This window comes from Parambassis ranga, chromosome 9 (assembly GCF_900634625.1).
Source record: "Parambassis ranga chromosome 9, fParRan2.1, whole genome shotgun sequence".
Lineage (NCBI taxonomy): Eukaryota > Metazoa > Chordata > Actinopteri > Ambassidae > Parambassis > Parambassis ranga.
Genome location: NC_041030.1, coordinates 9,457,031 through 9,482,527, shown reverse-complemented (window position 1 = coordinate 9,482,527; position 25,497 = coordinate 9,457,031). Strand labels below are relative to the sequence as shown.

General features: G+C 41.1%; 1 protein-coding gene across 3 annotated transcripts; it reads right to left on the bottom strand.

Moving 5' to 3' along the window:
• Positions 1–881: 881 nt before the first annotated feature.
• lzts1 (leucine zipper, putative tumor suppressor 1) lies at positions 882–14,372 on the bottom strand. Of its 3 annotated transcripts, none has more exons than XM_028414555.1 (9): positions 14,161–14,372; positions 5,895–6,238; positions 5,655–5,783; positions 3,797–3,956; positions 3,320–3,711; positions 3,047–3,220; positions 2,794–2,925; positions 1,838–2,032; positions 1,032–1,580 (listed from the first exon to the last, which is right to left on the bottom strand). In XM_028414555.1, exons 2-9 carry the CDS (start codon positions 6,123–6,125, stop codon positions 1,032–1,034), a joined length of 1,962 nt encoding a protein of 653 aa, XP_028270356.1. In that variant the 5' UTR covers positions 6,126–6,238; positions 14,161–14,372. The 3 variants fall into 3 exon arrangements, with proteins under 3 accessions (XP_028270358.1, XP_028270356.1, XP_028270357.1); XM_028414556.1 differs by lacking the exon at positions 14,161–14,372 and adding an exon at positions 7,490–7,618; XM_028414557.1 differs by lacking the exon at positions 14,161–14,372 and having other exon boundaries at positions 882–1,580; positions 5,895–6,125.
• Between the last annotated feature and the right edge of the window lie 11,125 nt (positions 14,373–25,497).

Genomic DNA, 25,497 nt, shown 5'->3' with positions numbered 1-25,497 from the left:
AGACTGAATGATCAGCATTATTCCTCTTTTGTTTATCTCCTTGAAATGTTTATATTATTGTATCTGCCCTATTATAATCTCCTTGCTTCTAATAACACTGACAGATCACAAAGACACTAGTTTCTTTCAGAGGTGTTCGCTACTCTTTACTCGTCTGTCCTATTGCCATATCAGGAATTAACATGACATTGAGAGTGTATTAAAAACGCACATTTGTGATGATTGTTGTGTGATATTAGAACCTGAGTAGCATCTTTTCTTGGCTATTCCTTATGAGATGAATTTACTACTCACAGAAAAGTTTCGTGATAACAAAAGTCCTAATTTTACAAGATCTGATGGGTGACAAAAATACACTAATAATTTAATACAATATATATTACCCGCACTGTTTCCTGCTTGCGTAGTTGATCTAACACTAACAAGTTCAACATGGACCATTCTCTACCTTTGTGCAGTGATGGCAAAAACACTCAAAACACAAGGTGTGTGTAGGATTAATAACAGGGTTGAAGATGGTGTGGGAGCAATTGGTGACAGGAGAGGAATAATATATTAATTTTAGATCCTATGCTCACAATAGATGATATATCTCTGTCATTTTGTCATGCTGGAAGAGGCAGCTGTTAAAGCAACCATTGTGCCTGTCGTGTGTTACCATCAAACATTAATCATGATACAAATCTGATGTTGTCTGGCATGCAAATTAACTAATAAATGGTGTTTGAAATACTGTGCATGATTCAAACCCTAAGTGATATTGTTAGACAGCTTAGAAAAATAAAAACAAATCTCATTTGAACATTAAATAATTTAGTATTAGTTACAGTCATTACCAAAAGCTATTTTTAAAGGGTTGTTTTTGTGGCATGAACATAAAATACTCTCTATTATACACATTCTACTAAAAAACCCTTGTAAAAACACTAATTAGCAGTGAATATGCTTCAATCATTGTGGTGCAGATACAGATGATTATCTGTGGTGAAAGAACAGTCAAACTATGGTAAGCATACGAGTGAGTGCTCCTTTCAAATCTCTGTGGCAATGACATCATCGTAAGTTTGTAACCCTGAGCTGTAGCCGAGGTCTATGCCTAGCTCTGTTCGGCTTTCCAGTTCAGCTGTCAGCTCCTTCAGGATCCTCTCCAGGTCCTGGTTCTTCTTGTGCATCTGCAGGTAGTTGATCTGGAGCTGCTTTTGATACTTGATGACCCTGTCTTTCTCCTTGTTCCACGTCTGCCGCTCCTGCTCGAAGTTGCTAGCCAGCTTCTCCTGAGCCTCCTTCTCCTCCCTGAGCTGCTGCTTCAGTCTCTCCACTTCTGTTTGGAGGGATTCTGTGGAGATGTGATCCCTGCTCTCCTCCCCCTGACCTTGATCTGAGGAGTCGGAACCTTGGATTAGTCTTTTCAAGGCCTGAGTCTGAGAGTCAACCCCAAGCTGCAAAGTGTGCTGCAGCCTCTGCTCTTTGGCAGTGGCCAGATCCTGCTTCATTTCCTGAATGTCTTTTTCCAGTTTGCCCACTTTGTCTCTCAGAAAATCAGCCTCGTTCTTTTTGCGCTGAAGTTCATTTTGGCACACCTGAATTAAAAATGAAAAATATTCAGACAGGCAACAATTAAGAAAATTATATTGAGTGATACAGCAGGCCCTAATTATGTAAGGTGTCAAATAACCTCATTTTTAAGGCTGTAATTAAGTCTGTAAAACATAGAAATTGAAAAATACTGCTCTCTTTCAGTCAAATGTGTCTTATAATAGCATCCTACTAGAAGTATATTTTTTATACCCTCCTTATTCGTATTTCAGCTCCACTGTGTAACAATCAATAGACTAACCTCAACCTCGATGGTGCGAGAGTGGAGTTTGTCCTCATGGTCTTTATTCTGTTTCTGGAGCATCTCCATTTTTGCCGTGTTTTCCTTCATCGATGCCCTGAGGCTGACTATCTCATTCAGCTTGTGGCTGACATCGGCTTGGCACTCTCTTAGTTGCTGCTTCAACAATGAGATCTCTCCCGTCTTTTGGCACACCTACGTTTGAAGAGAGACAATTAAGAGCTTGAAAACTGGGAAGCACAAAATAAACCAGATATGCTTGATGCATTTCTTTCAACCAAAATGCATACAGTTTTAAATGTTGGGCATTATCCATGATGTGCACACCAAGATGGAACATAGAACAATGGATGCTTAAGTTTGGTTTGTTTTTCTGGTGAGGACAAAATTCCATCTACAGTATTTACATTTATTTTTTATGTCAACACCATCTTAGCTCCTAAGTTGTTTTATGTTCATCTGTGTTTATGCATCTGTTTCGTCAGCTGTTTTGTGTTGAGCAGGTAGTATACATTGCTTGCAAAACCAAAACAGTATACTTACCAAAACAAGGAGGTGAAAAGTGCCTAAAGGCTCATTTTAGTTGAGAAAACAACTGAGGTGGCAGTAATTCTCTATGCAAACCCTTTCATTATGTCATTTGATTAATTGTATAAAATGAAAACAATTAGTCCTCACAAATTCTTTGAAGATAACTTTACAAGCAGCGCAAAGGCTACATAAACAGTGCTGCTAATTTATACCACAGTTTGAACTACTTAAATATATGCAAATTACCTCCAGTGATGGATTCCTGTCTTAATACAACATGAAGCAAATGGTGGGTTTTTTTCCTTCAGTGATGGAGGAATTAATGTTATCACACTTTAACAGTCAGTACAAGCTTGTACCGCATTGTTTAGTATGCTACAAGGTTTCAGATCCAACTTATATCATCAGTGTGACTCATGACTCACCTCCCACTGAGTTTCCTCCAGTGTTGGAGCAAGCTGCGTGTTCTCTGTCTCGTAAGACTTCAGTCTGAGCTCAACAAGATCCTTCTCTCGAGTCAGCTTGGTGACTTCTTCCTGAAGTCTCTTTTTCTCTGCCTGCACACAAATTTGCTTTTGATGTTACTTAATCATACTGGTGCATCTGGTACTCCCCTAAAATGTATGTAAATACTGTGTATGTGTATGAGACAGAGGAGAGGATGAGCTGGGGACAAACCTGGAGCTGGCTGACCTGCAGCTGCAGTGCTTGGTGGGTTTTTGCAGCCATTTGGGACACTTGATGTAGCTTTGTGGAGCATCGCTGCCTCAGCCCCTCCATCTCTTCAGCACAGTACCTTTGTCTCTCCTCAAAGAGCTGGCACGTGTCTGCTTCCTTCACCTCAAAGCTCACCTGTTTTCAAAGTGAATGTTAATAATAAGTTGTACTGTTTAACTACTTACAAGAAGAACTCCTTTTGATTGAGAGCACATGCTGGCTTTTTGTTGGTACCTGCAGCTCCTGCAGTTCAGTCTCTCTCTCCAGCAGTCTTTGTTCCAAATGTTCAATCAGTGACTCATCTGTAGTAATGGGGGACCGAATCCCACCTGTGGTTTCAGAGAAAGGGCTTGACTCATCTGCAGAGAATGGTGAGCCGGCGTCCTCATTAGCCTTAGCCGCCAACTCGTTGCTGTTTAAACCAGCCGTATAACCACAGTCAAGGTTAGAGTTATTCTTGTTGACCCATGGAGGGAAATTGGGTTGCCCTCCTTTGCTGAGGCTGTTTGCAAGAGCTGAGCTGCCATCACTATGACAGGCAGGGGCTGTGGAAGCATTTAGGCTGCCGCTGGTGCTGTGGGTGGGCAAGCTAGACATAGAGTTACGTCCAGAGTCAGAGAGAGTCCCTGAAAGGAAAGAGACATGATGTTGGACTTTTATGTAACTTCTCATTCGTCCTGAATAATCAGATAAAATAATATCAACACAAACCTAAAGTGTCCTGCTTGTGTCTGATATTGGGGCTGCTTGTGTTCTTTAGAGGACAAAGGATGTGGTCCAGGTTGTTGTGGCCTGTCTCTGTGGAGGATGTCCTCATGGGATTCACAGGTTTGAAGGCAGTGGAACGGACCAATGACTTCTCAGCAGAGGTCTAGGGTGAAATGACACACAGTCAGGGGTGCTCTTCCCTTTTTCTGTTTATATATTCAGTGGCTCTTCTTAGCTGACAGCACTGCAAAAAGCAAGCCCTTTAGTAGAGAGAGTAGAACGAGCTGAGGATGAATCACCTTTAAAATCATGACTGGCTTTCACAGAGATAAATATTGTCACATAGTAGAAGTTGGTACAAAGGAAAGGGATACTTTTTTTTTCCAGTTGCGTCTCTTCATATTAGAAATAGAATCACTGAGGCGTGCAGAATTGCTTCCCTACAAGCGAGCTATATTAAAAGCCACACAGCAGTAGTTGCAAGTAAAATTCAGTAGACTGTCATAAAAGAGAAAACTCATTTCAAAGATGAACTTATACTCCACATGCCCCATCTGTGCCATCCAAGAATGTCACAAGCAGTACCAGACCTCGCCTTCTTCCTGTCCTCTCCTCCTCCTCTCTGCATCCCACATCTCTTCTCCATGTGCTGTCTGAGGGAAGATGAATAGCCCTTCTCTGTGATATTAATAATATGAGCTATTGCTGAAGTGTAAGAGGTAAAGCTTGTGAACTCAGCATTCCTTCTCACTGACTTCATGGCTGGAATGCCTTTCCTTGTTTTTTTTCTTTCTATCCCTCAAACTCTCTCTGGCCCTCCATCTCTCGCTTTTCTCTTTTCTCCTCTGTGCTCTGTCTCTTTTAAAGCTTCAACCCCATACCCACCCCACCCCCCCCCACCCCCGGTTGTCCCTGAGGAATAAAGGTCTATTGAAGAAGATGCAGTTTGCCTATGTATTCTTGGCACAGAAATGACTTCTCGGAGAAGATCAAGGCATTCTTAGGTCATTAATCTGGGAGGGGGCGATTAATAAACTGAAAAGGTTCAACACAGGTTATGAGCAATGGCTGCTACCTATTTAACTACCTGCTGTGCATGTTTTATCCTCCACTTCACTCTGAGGTTTTCAAAGTCTTTTGCAGTTACGCAGTGTGACTTCTTAATGGTTGTAAGGATAACCATAGCAACTGTTCCAGTTCAAAGCACAGTGAAGAAACTTTTCGTGGCAGCATGAAAATGGACCGAAAGTTATAATCACAGTTCGTATCTAACAGCACAAGAATTATTATTATATTATATTATATTATATTATTAGAAGAATATCCGCTCGTGTGTGTGTGTTCAATATGAAGGTAACATAAGGAAACTGCTCTGTATGTAACCAAAATATAGACAGTGCAAAAAACTTGCAATTGTTGTATTGTTTTTTTGCCACTGGGTTTCCTAAGGCAGAGTCAAAGCTCTATTTTCATCTCTTGGTTCAACAGAGTACAGCTTTTTGTCTCCCCATCTTGTTTGTTTTTTGGTCAGAAGTGACTGTATTTGGACGAGATAATGGATCTGGCAGAGAACCCAGAGGCAAACCAATTTAGTACCCTAATACTATACACACTGTATTTAACTCCGAATGGGACAATCATTTACGGATGAACATAATATTGTTTTGAAGATGGCTAGTGATGGATATCATTAAAAACATGTGTATTGATGTAATAAATCAGTGACTTCTTTTTGTAACCACGGATTCAATATGGAGAGAAGCGTTGGCTTCATTCAGACTTAGAGGCTACCTTCACTGCATTTGGCTCCAGACGTTTTTGACAGCTTTTGTGTGAGTTTATGTGGAAATACAGATCTTACCCTTTCAGTCATTTTTCCAGTCATGAGGAGCAGTTTGGGTTGTAGTCGCCCATCAGATTCCCCATCTCTGCTCACCCGGTCCTCCACTGATCTTTCTCTGTGGTACATTGACCTCTGTTTGTGGCTCACCTTGTTTCAAAGAAGATCAGTATTTTACTCAAAAAGCAGTGCATTAGGCCATTTGCTTTGAAATGTCTTCATTTAGTGAATACTGTATGATCTGAACATGGATATACTCACCTTGATGTAAAAAAAATCTTCACTTCTTCCCGACCGGGAGTGTGAGAGACCTTTAGAGGGATGAGTGGAGGATGAGGGGCCCTGAGTGAAGCTGCACTTCAGTAACCCATCAAGGCTGCAACCTCCGCTCTTTCTGTGGTGGCCTTTTTCTTCCTTTAGTCTGTACTCAGACGCCTTGCAGTGCTTGCTGTTCAGGCTGTTTCCATTAATGAGGCTGCTGACACTACCCATGGTCTTGCAAGCATAGGTGAGAACACTGTGGGGCTGAAGTCCAGGTAGTCAAGTTACATACAAGTGAGTGAAGGACACGTCTCATGACCACAGAGAAGTTGTAGCGGTTTCATCTGCAACACAAGAAAGGGACAAATTTACACATTAAACAATGAGAATATGTAGATTATGTTTTTTTTTTAAATGAACCAACAAAGCTGTGTCCTAGTTTACTTTGATGCTTATCAGTAGTTTCATTATTTCCTGTTCAGTCATTGTTGAAGCAGGTGTGTTCATATTTGCAAAACAAACTGAAAAAGTCCATCTTGGCTCTCTGCCAGGCTTTGTGTGTGTAGATTTATGGCTGGACCGTTGAATTTGACAAATAACCCTTTTGGTGCCCTTCCTCTTAACAAACTGGCAAACAGGCCACTTACACCAACACTTGGCTGGTGTTGCCATATAAATATTATCCTAATAAGAACCAAAGATAAGATGGACGTGAGGATCTAACTCTAGTCTACATTGACATTTATTCACAGTTACTAGTGTTGCAGTCTAACTGCACCCGCCTCCTCTAAAAGACAACCAGACTCCAGATGTTTCTATCATGATCTCTAACCCACAGGGGAAAAGTCCCCTCAGCAGTGACTTTTAGTGGCAAAGGGCTTCACACTGACTGATCACCGTAGGCTCCTCAAACCACCTGGTCCCCAGCCTTTTATAATAGCAGCTAACAGCTAAAGCATTGGACTAAACCCCTGGTCACACTTAGTGTACACTGTGTTTGGCTCATGGGTAATGCATAATTATTGTCAATAGCATGGAATCTGAAACACACAGCTGCCACTGTCCTGTTCTGAGGCGGGGTGATGAGGCTATGAGTGAATGAGAGAGTGCAGATCAAAGCTGTCACTTTTCATTGCCCACAGACACCATAACAATAAGTGAGTGAGGCATCTGCAAAATGGATGCTACAAGATGAAGAGAATAATAGCAGCATCTGAGACAGAAGCGAGATAGAGTAGCAGGAATACAGGAGAAAAGTTATAGCGAGTTGGTGAATACAGGAAAGCACAGACAATCCTAAACCACCTAAATCCTCCTAATGATGTAAGAAGCAGAACTTCTTCCTTCAGTTTTGGTCAGGATAAAATTCAAAGTAATGCTACATCTTGTTAACTGTGTACTACTGGAAAAGCAGTCCCCCATGTGTCATTGTATAGTAAACAGTTAAAGAGGGTCGTGTCTCTGTCTGCCTCTGCTTTATTTTTCCTGGGTTTCTGCTGCTAAATCTAAAACCAGAGCCTTCACTTTCACTCTTAGATATAAGCATTCAAACACTGACATGGTACTGATGCAATAAAACAATAGATTTTACTTACTGCCAGGTCAAACTAAGCATCCATCTCTGAGCAAGGCCTCTGCAGAGTCATCTATCCAGTTCTCAACAGGCAGACAAGACGTGTGTATGTCTGTGTGTGCATGAATGAACAAGCAGCTAATGCAAACACTATCACCACAGCCAGGAGGGTCTGCTAACTGTTCTGTGAAAGGGGATGGGCCTTTCTGCTTTTCTAGTCGGCCCGTACCCAGCTTTGCATCATAACTGACATGTAAATTCGTGTGTGTGTGTGTGTGTTTTTGGGACCTCCCACTCCTCTCTGGGGAACCGGTGTACAACATGTGCTCCCATAGAACTGGCGTGTGCCGCTCAAGTGATTAACTCCCGGCCTTCACAAAAGATCTTTTACACCCCCCCCCCACTCCCCCACCCTCAGCACAGTCACCCACAGACACCCCCTCCCCATTTGTGCATCGACTAACTGTGTAATAACCATTCATCATTCCCTCTCACCCTTTTTCCATCAGTCCCTCCCTCCATCTATCCGTCCCATTTGGTGCCCTGCACCCACACTGAACAAACAACACTTCATCTGAAGGAGAAAAAAAAAGCCGCTCGGCCTCTATCTTTTTGCTCTTTGTCTGTTGAAGTGTGCCCTCTTTGTGTGGACGCTCGTGTGCCAGTTAATGTATTCTCCCCCAAACAGCCCAGGACCATATTTGAGCATTAAATAAATGACTGGTCCTCACAATGAGAGAGCTGGAGAGGCTCAGTTTTGGAGCGATTTACCACCATTCTGTCTGTTTGCTGTTTGTTCAGAGGCGCTCTCCTATACACACACCTTTACATGTCCACACAAACTGCACGCACTTGTCATTGCCGGAGTCTCTCTAAGGCAGCAGAGTGTTCAGCATCCCACTGAGCACACACTGTTGACAAAACACCTTTGGATGAAATACAATCACACAGCACAACAGGAAAATATACAAGCCACTGTGTTCCGAATGGACAAACAACAACAGGAAAGATATGGCCTCACTCTGCTGCTGACAAACAAGTGTAAATCTCACTCCCCATTTTTGTCACAAGAAAACATACACTTTCTCTTAATGTGAGTGTTTTACAATGTATCCAGAGACAGAACTCCAGATTTACTGATAACATCTAACAAAAATCAATAAAAAAATCAGTTTGTTTAAATTGAAGTCATAAAAACTGTTGGAAGCACTAGAACCTCATACTAAGATCTGTTAAGTTGTTCAGACAGAATTGCACACAAAAATTACATCTTATTACATCATACCATCTAAACCCTTTTACCATAAAGTTTTTTTTTCCACAATTTTTTTTGACCCACTTCTGTAATAACACATCGTATCTCTGCAGATTTGCCATTGTCTTTTTCAGCAGTGCTGCTCATTCATCCTTTCAGCTGCCATTCTTCCACGATTAGTCCCATTCAGAGCCTGAAGCCTCCTGACATTTCACTTTTATGTTATGTTGCTCAGAACTGAACTGCTCAATTTCACTTCTATTTGATGCAGATATAAAAGTGATTTGACAATTTCTTCATTGCTCCATCATTGCAAATTTCAATGAGCAGTATAGTCTGACCTGGCAGCTTTTGAGTGGAAAGTGTGATTTAAGACCTTTGGTGCGGTGGGACGTGGGCTGTGTGTGTGTGTGTGTGGGTGCATGCATATAGCTAATCTTATATCTGATTGGCTGCACGTTTTTCAATGTCTACACAAAAGAGTGTGTGCCTACACAGACAGGGTGTGTGTGTGTGTGTATATGTGTGTGTGTGCGGGTCGGTGGGGGTGCCCCAGCTGACCCGCCTGACACAAAGCCCTGTCCTGACAATACCTCCCCTTCCCAAAACACACAAATGTAAAGACACACACTCACGGGAGCATAGCCAATCCATTAGCACAGCCAGTGGAAGGCAGCAGTGTGTTATAAAGGTCCAGGATTTATACCTGTCTCAAAATGACCATGAAACTCCGCTCTGTTCTCACTGTACCTCTTCACTGCCACTGTGCCAGATGGCAACACTTTAATTCTCACTGTCTATATGGTAATTTCTAACAGATGCATGTGTAATCTATCTAGTTCAGTGTCTTGTTTTTTTAGGTCAGTCTTGGGCAGCTTATTGTTCTTTGTCCATGTGTGCAGACTTAAGCTCCTATTATAATTTTATACAGAGTATCTCTTAGTTGAGAGCCTATAACCTCCTGAAATGCTGCCATGGCACTAAAGTTAAAATGTATCTTTAAAATCTGTTATTATTATTAAACTATTATTGTTAAACTACTGTTGGTCTGCTGGAGGTAGATGAAACATGAGGTTTGTAATTCAGAATTTCTATCATCATCTAACATAATCTGGATTACATGGGAAGATTTTCTAAACTTTACAAAGACTGTAGTGTCTGCCGCTAGATATAACTTGCACAACAGTTCAAACAGGCTGTGAAATATGACTCGCTATGAGCAAAGTGAACATGATGTGTAAAATTTGCAAACATCAACATTAATCTCATCCATTTATCAAAACATGCCTTAATTAATGAGATATGTAGTTTAGATTTTGCCTTCTACATTTCACTTTGATTCGACTCATGCAAGTGCTGAGTTTATAGATTTTTTAAAAGGCCTAAATGTATTTATGTAGAAAATATTGATTTTTGTATGTCAAAGTTGTGTTGTTTTTTTGGGATAATGGACAGAAAAGCAGTCTCCTGTTTTGATCCCACTGTGGTGCATTCAAGCTCTGACAGGAATTTCTGATATTCTGATGTGCTACTGAAGAGAAACTGTTCAAACTGACTCTATCATTGTCATGACATTCATGTTGGCTCATCAACATGTGCTATACAACAAGACTGATTCTTCAGGTTTTACACTAATGCACCTGAAAACCTGTTTAAAAAGACATTTGCCTCTTTTTCCATTAGTCCAATGAACATGAAACAGGATTTGTTAAAAGCTGCATTATATGGCTATTTAAGTTTCATACACTTTTTTTCCAACTGAACCACTAATTTATGACTAAGGTTGTCAGGATGTCTTGTTTAATTGCAACCAATCAAAGCTGGAGCTGATACTACAAAGTCATTTAACCCAGGAATAAATGCCAATTATATTCCTTCACATTGAAGATAAGAGTAGGCAATAGTGAGATTTCTAACCAATGAAATGATCTTTATAGTGTGGTTTAGTCTCCCTAGAGGAAATGTAAAAAATTTATTCAAAAGACAGTAGTGCCTTAATGTTTTATATAAAATAAAACCTGGATTATACCTCTAAATACAGAGAAGACGTCAGTCTAAACCTTCATACTGAACATATTGCCCCCAGTGTGATGTAACACATTAGATAACTGCAATCGATCTGCAGTTCACAAAGTAACCAATGAACAGGTAATGAAGCGGGCATTTCACACTATCCCAGGCGTGACAGCGGAAATTAAACTCACAAATTAAAGTGAAGAAGTTAGGAGAAGAAGAAACAGCTCATATATGACAGCAGAGAGTATATTTTCAGAGAATAGGTTGAATTACTGAGAAATAATAATGTCTCTTTCTCTGTCATTCTCTGCAGCCTGTCAAGCCCCTCTCTCCATCACACACAGACACACAAACACACATACTCATGCACCCGCTTCCACATTCTTGCGTCTTACTCACAAGGCTGAGTTGTGGGGATGAGTAATGTGGCCTCCAGCAGAACATCAACTGGGAATGAAGTGTGGGATAGAGACAGTCATCTATCTTTCACTTTCACTGCTAACACATCTATCTACTGACCAAGCACACACACGCACACACTCACACACAATGGCAACCAATAGCAGCTAATTGGGTAATCCTTTTAGTGCATTGTAAAGGAGATTGAGCATGAATAGGGCTTGAATGCTCAAGTGCAGAATACCAGACACTCATTACCGCCCCAGAGTAAGGAGATGGAATACCAGGCACGGAGAGGGAGGCATGAGTAGATGGAGAAAGAGACAGACATGGAAAGATGAGTGTGTGTGTGTGTGTGTGTGTATGAGAGAGAGAGATTTATATTCTGTGGCACTAGCATTGCATTATACATTGATAACTGTTGTCCAGCAGGCAGTCAATGTATCCTCTGTTGAAGAGATGCAGAGAAAGGCCTAAACATTTATGACTCATTAATGTGAGCTTGGTGTCTTCTGTGGCTGCGTCTTTGACTAGAGGGCAGCTTTTAGTGAGGGACCCCCTGTTGAAATTAGATTGCATTCAAATGCTATTATGTGTATCCGAATGTGACATTAGGTCAACCAAACAATCGACCTCCTTGGGTTTTTAATAGATAAGGAGGCTGTCTGCACTGCTCACTGGGTTTGTATGGCTGGCCAGCTACACTACTGCTCTCCTAGTGCATGCATTTGCATAACCTTGGCAGCTGGACGATAGAGGAAAATGTATTTTTAATGGAGCCTAAATGGGAGCCTTTAGTGCTGCGACAACAAAGGGAATTGATGCTCATAAATTTAAGGAGTCCTAAAATTAAATATATGAAATGTCTTTTTATATTTCTTTATTGAGCTGCATCCACCCATACGAGATCGATTATTACCTCACAATATGTCTCTACACTTCTCTCTGATCATTCAAACTTATGCAATGCCCTGGAATCTGTCCAAAAATGGTTTTAAAGAGTTCTGCAAGTCTTCTGTTAGATATGGCTGATCACCAGCCATCTCTGAGTCATGAAATATTCACTTGTCAGGCTTTTATTCCACTCTAAAAACAGCAAGTGAAAGTGTATTGTAACAAGTGGAAGTATTTTTAGACATTTTATATTACAGCCCATCCATTACACATGAGTTCAGAGCTTTTCCATCAGCCACCAGCTGTTTTAGACACTGTCATTTAAACACAATATGACTGTGTTATGATGAAATGTAGACTTGATGGGCTGTCATTAATGAGTTAAAGCTTTGTTTACTGTGATGTCAGAATAATAATTGAGCTTGCAGCATGGTGACATGCTTCAGCTGATGTCAGATCAGGGTCTCGTTTGTAATAGTTTTTACAGTGCCAGATCATGAAATTGTGTTGAGAGATGCCCTCTTATGGTTATTGTATTAACATCAACACATACAGTAATTGCAGCATGTTTCAAACGCTGATACTGAATCTCAGTGGGATAACATATATAGGTAGGCGGAAAAGAATGAGTCCTTTTCTGGCACTGGGCCCACTGACCCAGCAAGCTGAAGACTCCATGATAAGGTTGTCATTCTTGAGCATAACCATCCTCCCATCCTCCTAATCTGCTGTGGCTGTGTGTGTCTCGATGTGTGTGTGTGTGTGTGTGTGGATGGTGTAATGTAGGAGTTAAGGAAGACACAATGAGCTCACTTTAAGGGGGTCTATATCATCCTGAAAGCAGCTGGAAATATGCGCTGCAGGCGATACCTGTGCTGAGCTCCAAAATAAAAGCCCTCTGACCTTGTAACGCTAAAGTGTTCATTGTTGGGAAACTCTGCAGCTTTTCCAAGGTGTAATATCTTAAAAAGTCGCAGCTGATATTTACCGGCTATTCAATATTCAAGAGAGGGAAAGAGAGAGAGAGAGAGGGAAACCGAAGTGACTACTTTGCAACATTATTGTGAGCCAAGACTCACAAAGATGTTGGGATGCTGCACTTTGCTCACAGTGCCTTCATTCATGAGGGGATGCTGTATTTGGGTATCTGGGACAGTTATTTTAAGAAGCGTCTTCTTTAGCAGGTCATGACAGCTCTAACTGATTGTCACAGGGTGTCGATGTGTAATCCACAGTAGTTCAAAGTAGAAAGACCTGCACATATAAAGGACTTGGGCATAAGAAAAACAAATAGCTTAGGCATGAAACGACAGAGGGAACTGTCTGCTACATTCATCCTCATGTAATTTCCTTGTAATATTGTCTCTACCCTGTGGTTTTCTCTCTACAATAAGTTACAGTGCCGTGGGAGGTGGGACATGCCTGAACAGGTGCCCTACACTTATCTATTCACCTTGTCACCAGTATAAATGTACAGTAATTCATGATCCCTGCAGGTCTCAACACATTACAGGTGTGACAATGCTGAAACTTGGAGGAGGTGAAAAGCCAAACATTTTTCTCACAGATGGCTTCACTTGTTTCACCATTAATCGTTTAAAAAAGGAAAAAAATGAAATTATAGAGCAGCAGCGTCAGTAACTTTAGGGAATCGCAGGTTGGGACATGTGGGCACAGTTCAAAATAAAACGCCTATCAGCTCAGTGCACAAATAGCATTCATTTACCCAAATTGCTGTGTATAGTGTGATATTTAAAATTATCCCCATGCTGGACCCTAAACAATACTTTGTCCAGTAATAACTGAGCTGAAGGTAAAGTATAGGAGTGGTAGTTTGAAAGCTCATTCTAAGCTGGCATGTCCTCTAACATAGACATGCTTTTACTTTGAAATCCAGTTTGTATAATTAAAGTAGCAAAACCCGTTTATGCAGAAAACTTTTCACTCGGCATGTATCTAACAATAGCCACAAACCTCACCTAAAACTTCATATCAAACCACACACACTCAAACATGTGAGATCTGCTCATGTCAAACTGTCTGACTCTGGCTTTGAGTCCAGCTTTAGTCTCGTTTCACAACCACTCAAACAGCCATACTTTTCTCAAGTCCCTCCAGAGGTGACTTACCTCCATTATAGTTGTCCTGCCCCCACTCACAATCACTGCCCTGCCACTTCACTGTGTGGATCAAACAGCCCAGCTGGACCTAGCAGTTCTGTTGCAGAGCAAACAAAAAGAGGGTTCTGCTTCTCCTACCTCTTCAACACCTGGTTTGGTACAATCAGTCTGTGCCATCTCCCATCTCCCTTACACCATACACTGTCACATTCCTCCATAAACACACACACACACTCTCTCTCTCTCTCTCTCTCCTCCCTCTCTTTACACTGTATCCTTGTTGCCTCCCTCCTGAACTCCCTCCCACTCTCCTTCACTCTGTTCCATCCTCCCTCTTTTTTTCTTCATGCTTTGTCCACCTCTTGCGTGCACTTCTCATTAGTTTTGCACTATTACTGCAGTATTTCATTTCCATTAAGGTGCCTCTTCAATGCCTCTCACTGCAAACAGAACATCTCCACTGACCACACTTTCTTCATTTATTACCTTCTTATAAGCGGTCAAAACATTTGTGTGTTAATCAAATCATTATTTGTGAATCCATCTGTGTAACAGTCACATGACCCCTGTATGCGTTTCACATGTGTGTGCTGCTGGAGGAATGACTCAGTCGTGCTGTTATCCACCATGTTCTGCTGCTGTAGATTTAACCTGCTTTACTGCTCCAGCTGACTTTGTTGGCTCACAGAGGCGTATCTGTTGTGTTTTGGTTTATTTATGTAACAGATGAGTTGAATAAATCATTGGGATGGTCGTGCTCAGGTTATAACCCCACAGTGAAGACTTGGCAGAATACCCGTTTGATGCGCGAAGCACAGCCTCTCATCTCTCTGCCTCAGCTCCTGTTTGTCTTTTCTTGTCCATCATGCTCCTCTGTGCCTGCCTGCCTGCACGTCTTTCTCGGTCTCGTTATTTTCCTCTTTCCTCTCTGCTTCCTCTTTTACAGTCTAGCCTCGTCTCTTAATCCACCCCCCCCCCCCCCCCCCAAACATCTTAACAACTTCTGCATCCCAATTAGAAGTATCAAAACTTCCTGTCTGCCTCAGAATTAATATAAAAAACATGAAGTTTGAAGTTACTCTGCTGACTGTGAACAAAAAGGTTGATATTCCTTTTTGTTCGTCTGGGCGTGTTTGGTGGAGATATAAAGACTTACTTTAGAGTTCCTACTGTGCCAATTGGTAATGATATGTAATCAGCATCCAGGAACAGAGTCCCAAATACTGCCTTTACACTCGGTGGGTGCCAAGGATGTGTGTATCCAAATATGTTTGGGGGGCTTATAACAAGCCTATTACCTTAGTTTTGTCCAAGGTGTGTTTGAATTATCTTCAATAGTTCACAGTGTATTTTTTTTTACACTGCACAGCACTGCAGCTAAACATCTCCAGGTTGTTCCTGTGTGCGCCTGATAATGACAAAACGAATATCTGTTGTCTTGACAAAGTACACTCAGTTTACAAAAATGTTGAGCAGACTTGTTAAAAAACAGTGAACCTCAGCATCCCTCTGAGCGGGAGTGTGTGTGTGTTTGTATGATGTGTGGAAGGATCTTCGTGTAGTTACACTCGCTGTCATATAAATCTTCTAGCAAGTCTCTAATGATTGCATTACAGGAAAACAATTAAGAGATGTTTGTGTTTTCTGCCAAAGTGAATGAACCGGCGTGATTACTCATGTGAGTTTTGTGTGTGGTGTTACTTGGAGGAGCAGCTTGGGCTGTCAGCCTGCGAACGGGCTGCTGCAATTGATTGGATTTTTATGTCAAATTTAGTCTTCCAGAACGCGACTTTCCTTTCTTGGTCTGGCCCCATCTTCCTGCACACACACATACACACACACCCACGTCCAAAAATAAACACATGGAAGAAGATCAATACCTTGTTGAATAAAAAGACCCAGCCTAATATTGTTGACCCAGCTGGGACAAGAAACTGACCCAAGTCATTGTTCCTGTGGCCGGAGGCAGGATGCAGTGAGGGTTACCACACACACACACACACATTCACTAGGTTTTATGTAGTTATTTTTATATATGCGTAATCTTTAATAGTCACTCATGCATTTAAACCCCTTCAAAACCACACATGTGCTCAGCCATCAAATGCAAATGTATTACTGTCACGCATATATATATGGTCCTATACATGATTTCACACGGTTATTTGTGTGAACGTATAACCTCAAATAACAGTCACATGTGCGTTTAGGCCCTTTCGGGTTTAGAAACCAGCCTGTCCTACACACACCCCAATACACACACCAGCACGCACGCTGCCGATCTCAAAATCCAATTTCTTATGTAAGCCTGCTCACTGTTTGCGCATAGGCCTTTTTTGGCAGACTGGTGGATGTAGGCAGCTGAATGTGTATCCAATATGAATCCATATTACACTGGAGATGAATAGACACTGTCAAGTCACGTTTGTTCCTTTCCATGTGTATCGCACATGGAAAGGAACAAACATGTACTGTATGTTTTATTGCAACCAGTTAAAGATGGAAGTCTTTTCAAATTCCCTGACAGGCACTGTCTATATGTCTATTATATATATTACTCTCATCACAAACACTAAAGATTTCTTTATATTACTTTGTTATAGCTATGAAGAATCATTTTCACAGAAAACCTTTTGAAGAGATATTAAAGAAACATTTTCTAAAATAAAATCTGTGTCCTCTGTGGGAGGACGTTATAATATTAATTGATGGTAATAAAAGGAAGCCACATCTCTCTGCTACAGGACACAGCTACTCTTTTGGGTTGTAAACAGATAACATTAACATTGACGCTCCAGTTTAATTACTGTTAACTACTCCTGGGTGCTCCTTCTATCTTTCTAATAGCGTTTCCACTGCTGTCTGAAATGGTTTGTGGGTACTACACAAGGCCCTCCATCATTTAAACTGTCTGTTTGGGGAACATTCAATCCTCCAGAACTTGAATCATTCAACCCCTCTGAAAAAAAAATTAAGTATGCAGTTGTCTGATGTAGGTGCCTCTGCACTAACAAGCTGAATGGCCTTCAGTAATCCTCAGGCCTTGGTGTGTTCTTTCTTTCTGAAGTGCTTTTTTCTTCATTTTTTTTTCTTCTTCTCCTGTCAAGGCTGACAGCTCCACTGTGTATCAGCATGTTCACCCGGGGCCGAGCAGAAGGGCAGATGGAGATAATATTGACAGAAGTTGTAGTCCGACACAGATAAATGATGTCACCTGAAAAAAGGCTGAAGTAGAGAGAAAATTGCACAAGAAATTTAAAAAGAAATGGAGAAAAAGAGATGGAATTTGAGAAAAGAGGAAAAGAAGGTAAAGGGGCCAAGGTGAGGTCTGAGTGCACAGAAGTAGGGCTTGAGCTAAGGCTTTATTGATTCTGTTGGCTTTGTCTGTCACCGCCTCGGAGGACACAGTTGGTCTATGATGTATGGCTGCTTCGCTCTCTGTTGCTGCGGCAGGGGACATGAGTCAGGGAGTCAGGCACTACAGGGACCCCGTGTTACGCTGCTGGTACAGCAAGAGCGGGGCAGCCCTCGAAGCCCGGCACGTTCACAACTCCACTGAGAACTGGTTCAAGCCAGAGGAGAGACATTCCCCTGCCTGTTGACCTGTAAGGACATGGCTTCCTGCTGAATTTGATTAATCTGCTGCCCTCACTGCGTGACAACAAATAACATAAACTTGTCAACAATAAATAAAATCCTTAAATGGATTTGTTCCCCTAGCTTACAAATATACAATTTAACCCACAGCAAGCGATGAAGTGAGACTATGCACACTCACAGATGCTCACACCTCAAAGCAGTGATGGCTGTCTCTCTCTGTGCAAAGGCAATTTGCTCTCCCCGAGATCTCTCTCACCGGTAGCATATAAATAAGCCTGGCACCAAGCGGTCAGAGAGCACAGTAACAGCCTGTCAGGTTAGATAAGGACAATGAAGTTGTCTGTCTGTCCTATATGCCCGCTGAGTGGCAGAAGTTGAGAGTATAGTACACCCAGAAACTGATGTTGTCACTGAGACGCTCACACAAACATACACAGCGGTTATCAGTATTGATTCAATGTACCTCGCACAACTCTGCTAAGCCACAGTTTGATGAGGCTTTAATTCATCAACATACTCTCTGCGTTGAAAGCTCCGGGCACCGTGCCAAAGTGATGTCTTTATAGTCCAAAAAAAGATTAACTGTCTTCAGATAATAGTAAAAGGTGCAAATACATGCAGCAGCGTGAGTCTTGACCCCTTAGAAATGCATAACGTGAAAGGTTAACAGTAGGGCAGGAATGCCTCTGGCACTGACTGTCTTTGTTTGGAGCCTGCAGCAGCTTTTTCAGCCTCATCCTACCTTTGAAACTAGATTTGCGCATAATCCTATTAAGTTGAGGGGTTAATAAATGAACTGTTGCTGATATTTTACGGTTTTTGATGCAGGGCTGTAAAGTTACAGGTTCCCATATGCAGCACAGATGGATCGCTGCTAAAGTCATCCACGCGTTGTGCCCCACAGGTGTTATGTGTGTAGTATAAATTTCACAAATAAAGTCATCCATCTCTCCCTGTGGTTAACACTTCAGAGGCTAAGAACAGTTAACTGCTTCGAGACGTCTTAAGCATCTGCTAATAGGGATTATATGAAGTGTAACTGGGCTATAAATTGCAACGAGGTGTGCAGTTAGGTAGCGTGAACAGAATAGAAGAATACACCAAACGCCTCATCCTTCCTGTTTGCGTCACAGAGCGTGGTTATTCAATGCAATTCTGAAGGGACTCTGTTCTTTACTTTATTTGGTGTCTTATAATGATTGACAGTGTAATGTATGTAAATTGCAGTAATTGCTAACCCCTAACTGACTTTTTTGGTCTAATGCCTGCTCTTAACAAGTGTCTCTATTGACTCATGAAAACAGCAGTGTGTAAGCCTGTGGTTATTACTTTGCAAAAAGGCCAAGCTGGTGAAAAATTGCCTTCACTATCCTATAATCAAGCCTCTGCAAACACCAGCACAGCACTAACAAATGTGTTAATACTTGCTACACTAATTAAAACTGAGGCCCCAGCTGCACTAATGCACTTATAAAAATCCTACCATGGACATTATGCCAGCTTGGGATTGCATTTTATTCATACTGTTATTTTATCCGTCTTTTATTCTGTGCCACAAACTGCGGCTCATGAGCTGGTATCTTAAAATAAACCCACCTCACATAACCCTTTTTACCCCATTTCCTTCGCATTTTGTCAGTCCTGATCTTTCCTGATCACTTTATCCTTCGGAGCATAGCTAAAGTAACGAAGGTGTGCTGACAGTATGAGGCTGAACTGCAAAAATCAGTGTGAAAGAAAAGAAACATTTGGAGCCGTTGCAAATCTTCAGCTCAATGCAGAGAAGTTGCGCATCACTTTCACAAGGGGGCACTGTTGCCATTCACTTTATGAACATATGACTTTTCATGCATTGTTTTTTCATTTTTTTGTTCCTTCTAGATGATATCATACACAAAATGAAATTATGTTATTCCTTATAAGCAGGAGGGAAGTATTAACAACAGCTTCTCTGTTCCTTTCCTTGGTTAAAATTAGCTGAGTGCTGATACAGGGGGCAGTTCTTCCATTGTGCTTGCAGCATACTGGGTCCCTGTTAATTTCCTAGCTCAGTGGCGAGGCAGTCATTATCTGAGGATGGGCATCTACAATGGATAATTATCCTGGGAAAAGGATTTCAAACTGTGGAGAAAATACTGCTTTCAGCAAGGGGGCCTGAATGCACAAAAACACTGGCTAGCAGTTAGTCACTGCCATTACGTCTTTCTATCTGCGTTTTTCCAAACACCCAGTCGCGATTTGGACCAACCCCTGACAAAATCATTTTAAAATCACTCCCTTTCTCCTTTTTTTTTAACTCTCTCTCTACATAATTCTATATTTATTGCTGTTTTAAAACTCATTTTGAAATAAGCTTGCTGGCTGGAGAGACCACATAATAGAGTGTGTAATTTGAGTGGACCGCTATGCAGAACAGGAGAGTGGACACAATCACAAACAGAGGCAAACCAGGTGCATGTACACAGTAAGCACACACTGGCAGCTGTGACGTGTTTCACTTACATTTGAGCTGATATCAGTAATTACTTTCTTTTGTTTAAAAGGCAGCTTTTTTGAGGGGGGTATGTTTTAAAATTGCCTCTGCCTTCATGAGAAAGTATGTTCTAACATCAAACATTCTCTGAGAGTCCATTTATCTGCACAGACATTCACTTTCATGCAATGACTTATAATTTTGATGAATAGGGGAAGGCTATGGCTGCTGTGATAAGAACCTTCTTGTGCTGTCAATCATTTTAACAAGTTGAAAGATAAATCGCTTGACATAATTTCATGTCAATGTTATCTCTACCTTTTAGGTGCAGATCAATAGTTGGCGAGCTTTTGTGAGGACTCCATTATAATGGATACAGCCAAGGCTAAAAGTTCAGAGGTTAAGAAGAGTCACTTTGACCCCACGGAGATGAGTGGGGTTTGATTTCCTGATATGCTTTATGAACCTAAATGAAAACTATTATATTGTTCTGCTGTGGACTTCAAATATCCTACAGATATTGAACTGATGACACACACACTTCACCACATTAGAGCAAAAGAACTATTATTAATGATTGGAGCAACTTCACACAAAGTATACAGCCAGTTATACACACTGTACACTGTTCCCTTTATCCTGCTGCAGTGGTGATTGGCCATAGCAGGCAAATGAGGAAGAAGCTAAAATACATTATATCCTAATCAGGTTCTCCTCTCCTCTAAATAAAATAACAGGAATTCTCTCTGGATTGGGAATAAGTGAATGACAACACTGCGCTCTGATTTGTTCCTGGAGTACTGGTTTAGCTCAAGATAATTGGCTGTACAGCAGAGCGCAGGTGATTTACACATAAGTAGGTCTGCATGTGGCCTGGTTCAAGCTAATGCTCAGCCACTAACATCAGGACCTGGTCTTTTTTTTTTTTTTTCTTAAATTTGATTTTATTTTTGTTTCATCTCATTAGATTTGAGTGCTGCAGGAGGATGGAACTGGAACCATGTAGAGCTACAACGCTCAGAGAAGCCTGAAGAAGTGTGGATGTAAAATCTAAAAGAGAATAAAAACTAGAATCCGCTGTGTTATTCTAACTTGCATGTGTAGGTGTTGGGACAGTGAAAAATGAGAGGAGACAGTGAGTGAGAATAAATATCATAATAAATTTTAGGCCCTGCCACTGCTGCTGGAACACTGTAGTTAGGAGGTGTTTGGATTCTTTCCGCTCTTACCTCCTTGTAGTTTCAATCCCTCTTTTCAAAGATGCATCAATATTCCTGTGTCAGTGGATTACATGTCCCAGTTGGCTCAAGATTAAAGCAAAGATATGCAAAAAGAAAGACAATTTCAGCCAACAGTGCATTTGCATTCTGATTATGCATCATATAGTTTGTACATAGTATCATAACATTTACAGTTGAGAGTTCCTAGTCGTGGTGCTTTTACTCTGTAATATATTCAAATGTACCCACATTTCTAAAGGCTATTTAGTCACTTAAATGAATCACTTTGATCAGAAGGCCAGCAGGAAGCATGGGAGGTTTATGAATGCCTTGGCCTTGGTTGACGTAATTTGCCTTTGTATTAGCTATGAAAATACTTTGAAAGTTAAACAGAAAGAGTCTTTAAGCCATCATCTGGCTAGAAAATCTTCCTGTAAAGTCGGAGCTAATGAGTGTAACAGTTTTTCTGTTGACAGGAAGCGTTTGGAGGCACCAAATCAACTTTACATTTGTCCATTACGTTTTTCCATTAAGCGTAAACATCAACAAGAAGCCATCATTTCAGCGTACATGACCTCCTCAATTATTCACCCCCTCCGCGTGCTTTTTTCCATGGAATGTTTACCCTCTCTCTGTTCGTCTCCTTCCTTTCCATCTCACAGAGGCGCTGCTGTAAAAGATGGAACAGCCGTCAAGTCAATGATTGAGTCATACCATTTAGGGTAAAGGCATGTAACTCTGCTGCATAAATTCATCTCACTGTGAATCTTGCCTCCCAGTGGTGCTGTTTTATTAGGAAATGTAGTTTTTTTTGTTTGTTTTGTTTTCTTGTGGAGCGTTAAATTAGAAAATCTATACCACTTTTGTATCTGCCACTTGATCCTGAAGAACCACTTAGCTATGCTATGTCTCAAATCACATTCTCCCATACTTAGACGCACATGCTATTTTAAGTGCAGTGTTGTGTTCACGCTAACGAGCACTGTAACATGCAGAGCGTGAAATGCAGGATACTTCTGTCTTGTGGAGACCGCCAATCAATTTACAAACGTGTGAAAGTGGAAGCCAACGCATAGCTTTTGTTGTCGGAACTGTAAACACCACAAAAGTTGCAGATGTTTTCACATCTGTCCATCCATGCTTTTCATGTGTGTTTATTGGATTAAAAAAATGCTTAAGCTTTTAGAGTCAAACAGCTTGTTCATTTGCGTTGTGCAGCTATACTGCTGTGTTTGAAACTAAAATAATCTGTGGAAATTCATATTGAGCCTCATCTGTTATGCACAGTGTGCTGCAGGTACAGAGAGCTTGCAGGTAGAGAAAAGAAAACAGGATGAAGTTACCGGTAATAGTCTTGTTTTTCTTATATAACGTCTACAAACAGATAGAATCATATCTTTAAAATAAATGTGCCGTTGCACTAAGATGCAAAATGTAAGATATAGACCAAATTATTATTATACTACTAGACATAATGTCATTTTTTGTTGGGATTTTCAGATGGTGAGAACATTTTTAACCACACGTTTCCACTTGTTTTCAGTCACTGTGCAAAGCTAAGGTTATTGGCCACTCACAAATAGCAGACTGTAAAGGGGTTAGTGTAGCTGAGAGATCACTCCCAGATATAAAACCAAAAAAGTCATACCAGAAAACAAAGTGGCATGTTTACCAAAATGTTAAACTAATCCAATAACAAAATAACAAAAAGTTCTTGTTTTGCTCAGGCCTTCAGTTGTTGTTGCAAATTGTGGCTCTCTAAACACATAGTTGCTGTATCAGTATTCACCAAGAAACTACAGTAGTGGGAGAGAGAAGGGCCAAGAAGAGCCCTCACTTTAGGATTTCCTCCCTGTTTTTTTAACCTTTTTTTCCTTTTAATCTGTACACCCCTCCCCATATCTTTTTCACTTTCGCTGCCTTCAGTCCTCCACTCCTCACATGCACCCATTTCCACCACCGTGTAACCCTCCCCCTTTCTCATGGCGGTATCGGTAAGACATCAGTGCCTCCCCCACTTCATGAATTTTTCCTTTGTTCCAACACCTCTTTTGTTATTTCCAAATATCTGTATCTCCTACCCCCGTTCTCTTGTATTCCAGTCCATCCTGATGTGAGGTTGTAAGAGGTGTTTTGACCTGACATTGGGTTTGTTCAGCACGTCCGTCCACAGCTGCTGGAGGCCCTGTGGGGTCCTCTGGGGTCAGGGTTTGTTGGTTGTGGAGTACGGTTCTCCAGCCAATACACTCATTCAGAATACAAACCTAGAGCTTGGCTCTGAAGAAGGGAGACGGGGACAGCGGTAAGAGATGGGTTTCAACTCCGCCTCTTCTTCTCTCCATTCATATGTCTCTCCTCCTCCTCCTCCTCCTCTCTCTCTCTCTCTCCCTCTCAACCCCTCCTTCTCTGTTCACCTCTCTCTCTATGCCTCAATGCATACATAAAGTACACAGACTCAGGGTAGTACAATGGCCCTGGGCAAAGACCTAAAAATACAAGCCTCAACACACCCTTACACACACACACACACTTTTGCACTGAGATCCCCTGAGCTGCTCGCTCACAATTGCACTGAGCTCTGTATAATGCTCACCTTTACTCAGGTCTTGCTTCCACTAAATAAATCTCTGTCCGTCTACTTTTCACTGTAGTTTTTAACCACAGCTTGTGTCTTTGTCTGAACTGTAAATGAACATTAGGGTGTGAACAAACAGAATCTTTCTTTCAATACTGTTTGACGTACTGACATCTCATCATTTGTAGCCACTTCTTTCCACCATGTCCACACCTATAATCGTTCCCCCCACTGGTTGTGCCATACACTTAAATATTTATAATTCATTAATATTATTTGCTGTTAGATACGATATGACTGTTAACAGCAGGAAATAAATAAGACCACCGCGGAAGATTTGCTGGAGCAGCGAAATACTCCGTTTTACAGTAATTGATGAAGCACTGGTCTACAGTATTTCATATGCTGAGTAATTTTCTAATTGGTTGAGAGGTAGCAGCCCTGCAGCACCCTCGCTGAGGGGAAACATTTGCTCATCAGAGAAAAAGAAAAGAATTGTGGATCTCCTTAAGATATGCAGAATGAACTGATTCTCTGAATATTTAATGAAAGTATTTTTTTTCAGACTGCTTGTCAACACATACAGACTGCTGAACCGATCACATCTCCATCACTTTCTTTTTGTTTGCCTTATGTTTTACTTTGATTTGGCCTACAAACCCTTCCCTGAAGATTAGGCCTCTTACAGCTCTCCTGTTTTAATTTGTACAGTTCATGTAAATATGATTGTAAGAGACAGGTTATATGGAGTGTGTGCAGGTCCTCAGAGAGAGTCCAGAGCTCCTGTGTGGCTCCTTCAACATGGAGGTATGGATTGAATATTTTTGCATAATGGCTTTAGTCTATATCTATGTTGTGAAATTGAAGTCAAGATGTAAAAGATGGAAATATGCAAATCTATAAGGGGGGTTACTGATAAGTGTGTAGCTTAAGGTAGAAGGAGATTGGATAAACTAGCATGTTTATTTTTTGTAGCACACAGATCCCACCTGAGCACATGGTCACATAGGTAACTGTTTATAAATGACTATGTTAGTCACTGTAACAGACAGTAATAAATAATTTCTAAACAGGTAAATGGTAAATCAAGGTAGCCTATGATTGGCCACCTTGTTTTGATTCAATGAAATCAATATGGCACTAAAAAGGAAAGAAGCCCACCACTGAGGATCTTTAGAAGCTAGCAAGTAGCAGTTAGCAGGTTGAATGACAACTCATGCTGTCTTTGTAGAATATGAAGGCGAACAATCAGATCCAACATTGTCACTGTTGGCCATTACACCTCAAACATGCCCATGATTAGTTTCCATCCAAGGTTTAAACATCATCTACTATTAACATGTGACCTCAATGTTAGAATGTCAGAAGTTATAAGGCAAATGTTTTTTCATTTCACATTTTATGAGTCTCTTTCACATTAAGCTGGGCATACACTGCATTTTTTTGGTCCGATTTTGACCAGAATTTTGAGTCGTACG

Bases quoted from the DNA above. Each gene is read 5' to 3' on its own strand.
- lzts1 (XM_028414555.1), bottom strand. From the start codon at position 6,125: ATGGGTAGTGTCAGCAGCCTCATTAATGGAAACAGCCTGAACAGCAAG. The intron at 3,957-5,654 runs GTAAGATCTGTA...ATTTCACCCTAG, and splicing joins CTGGAAAAATGACTGAAAGG to ACCTCTGCTGAGAAGTCATT. The intron at 3,221-3,319 runs GTACCAACAAAA...CTTTGAAAACAG, and splicing joins CTGAACTGCAGGAGCTGCAG to GTGAGCTTTGAGGTGAAGGA.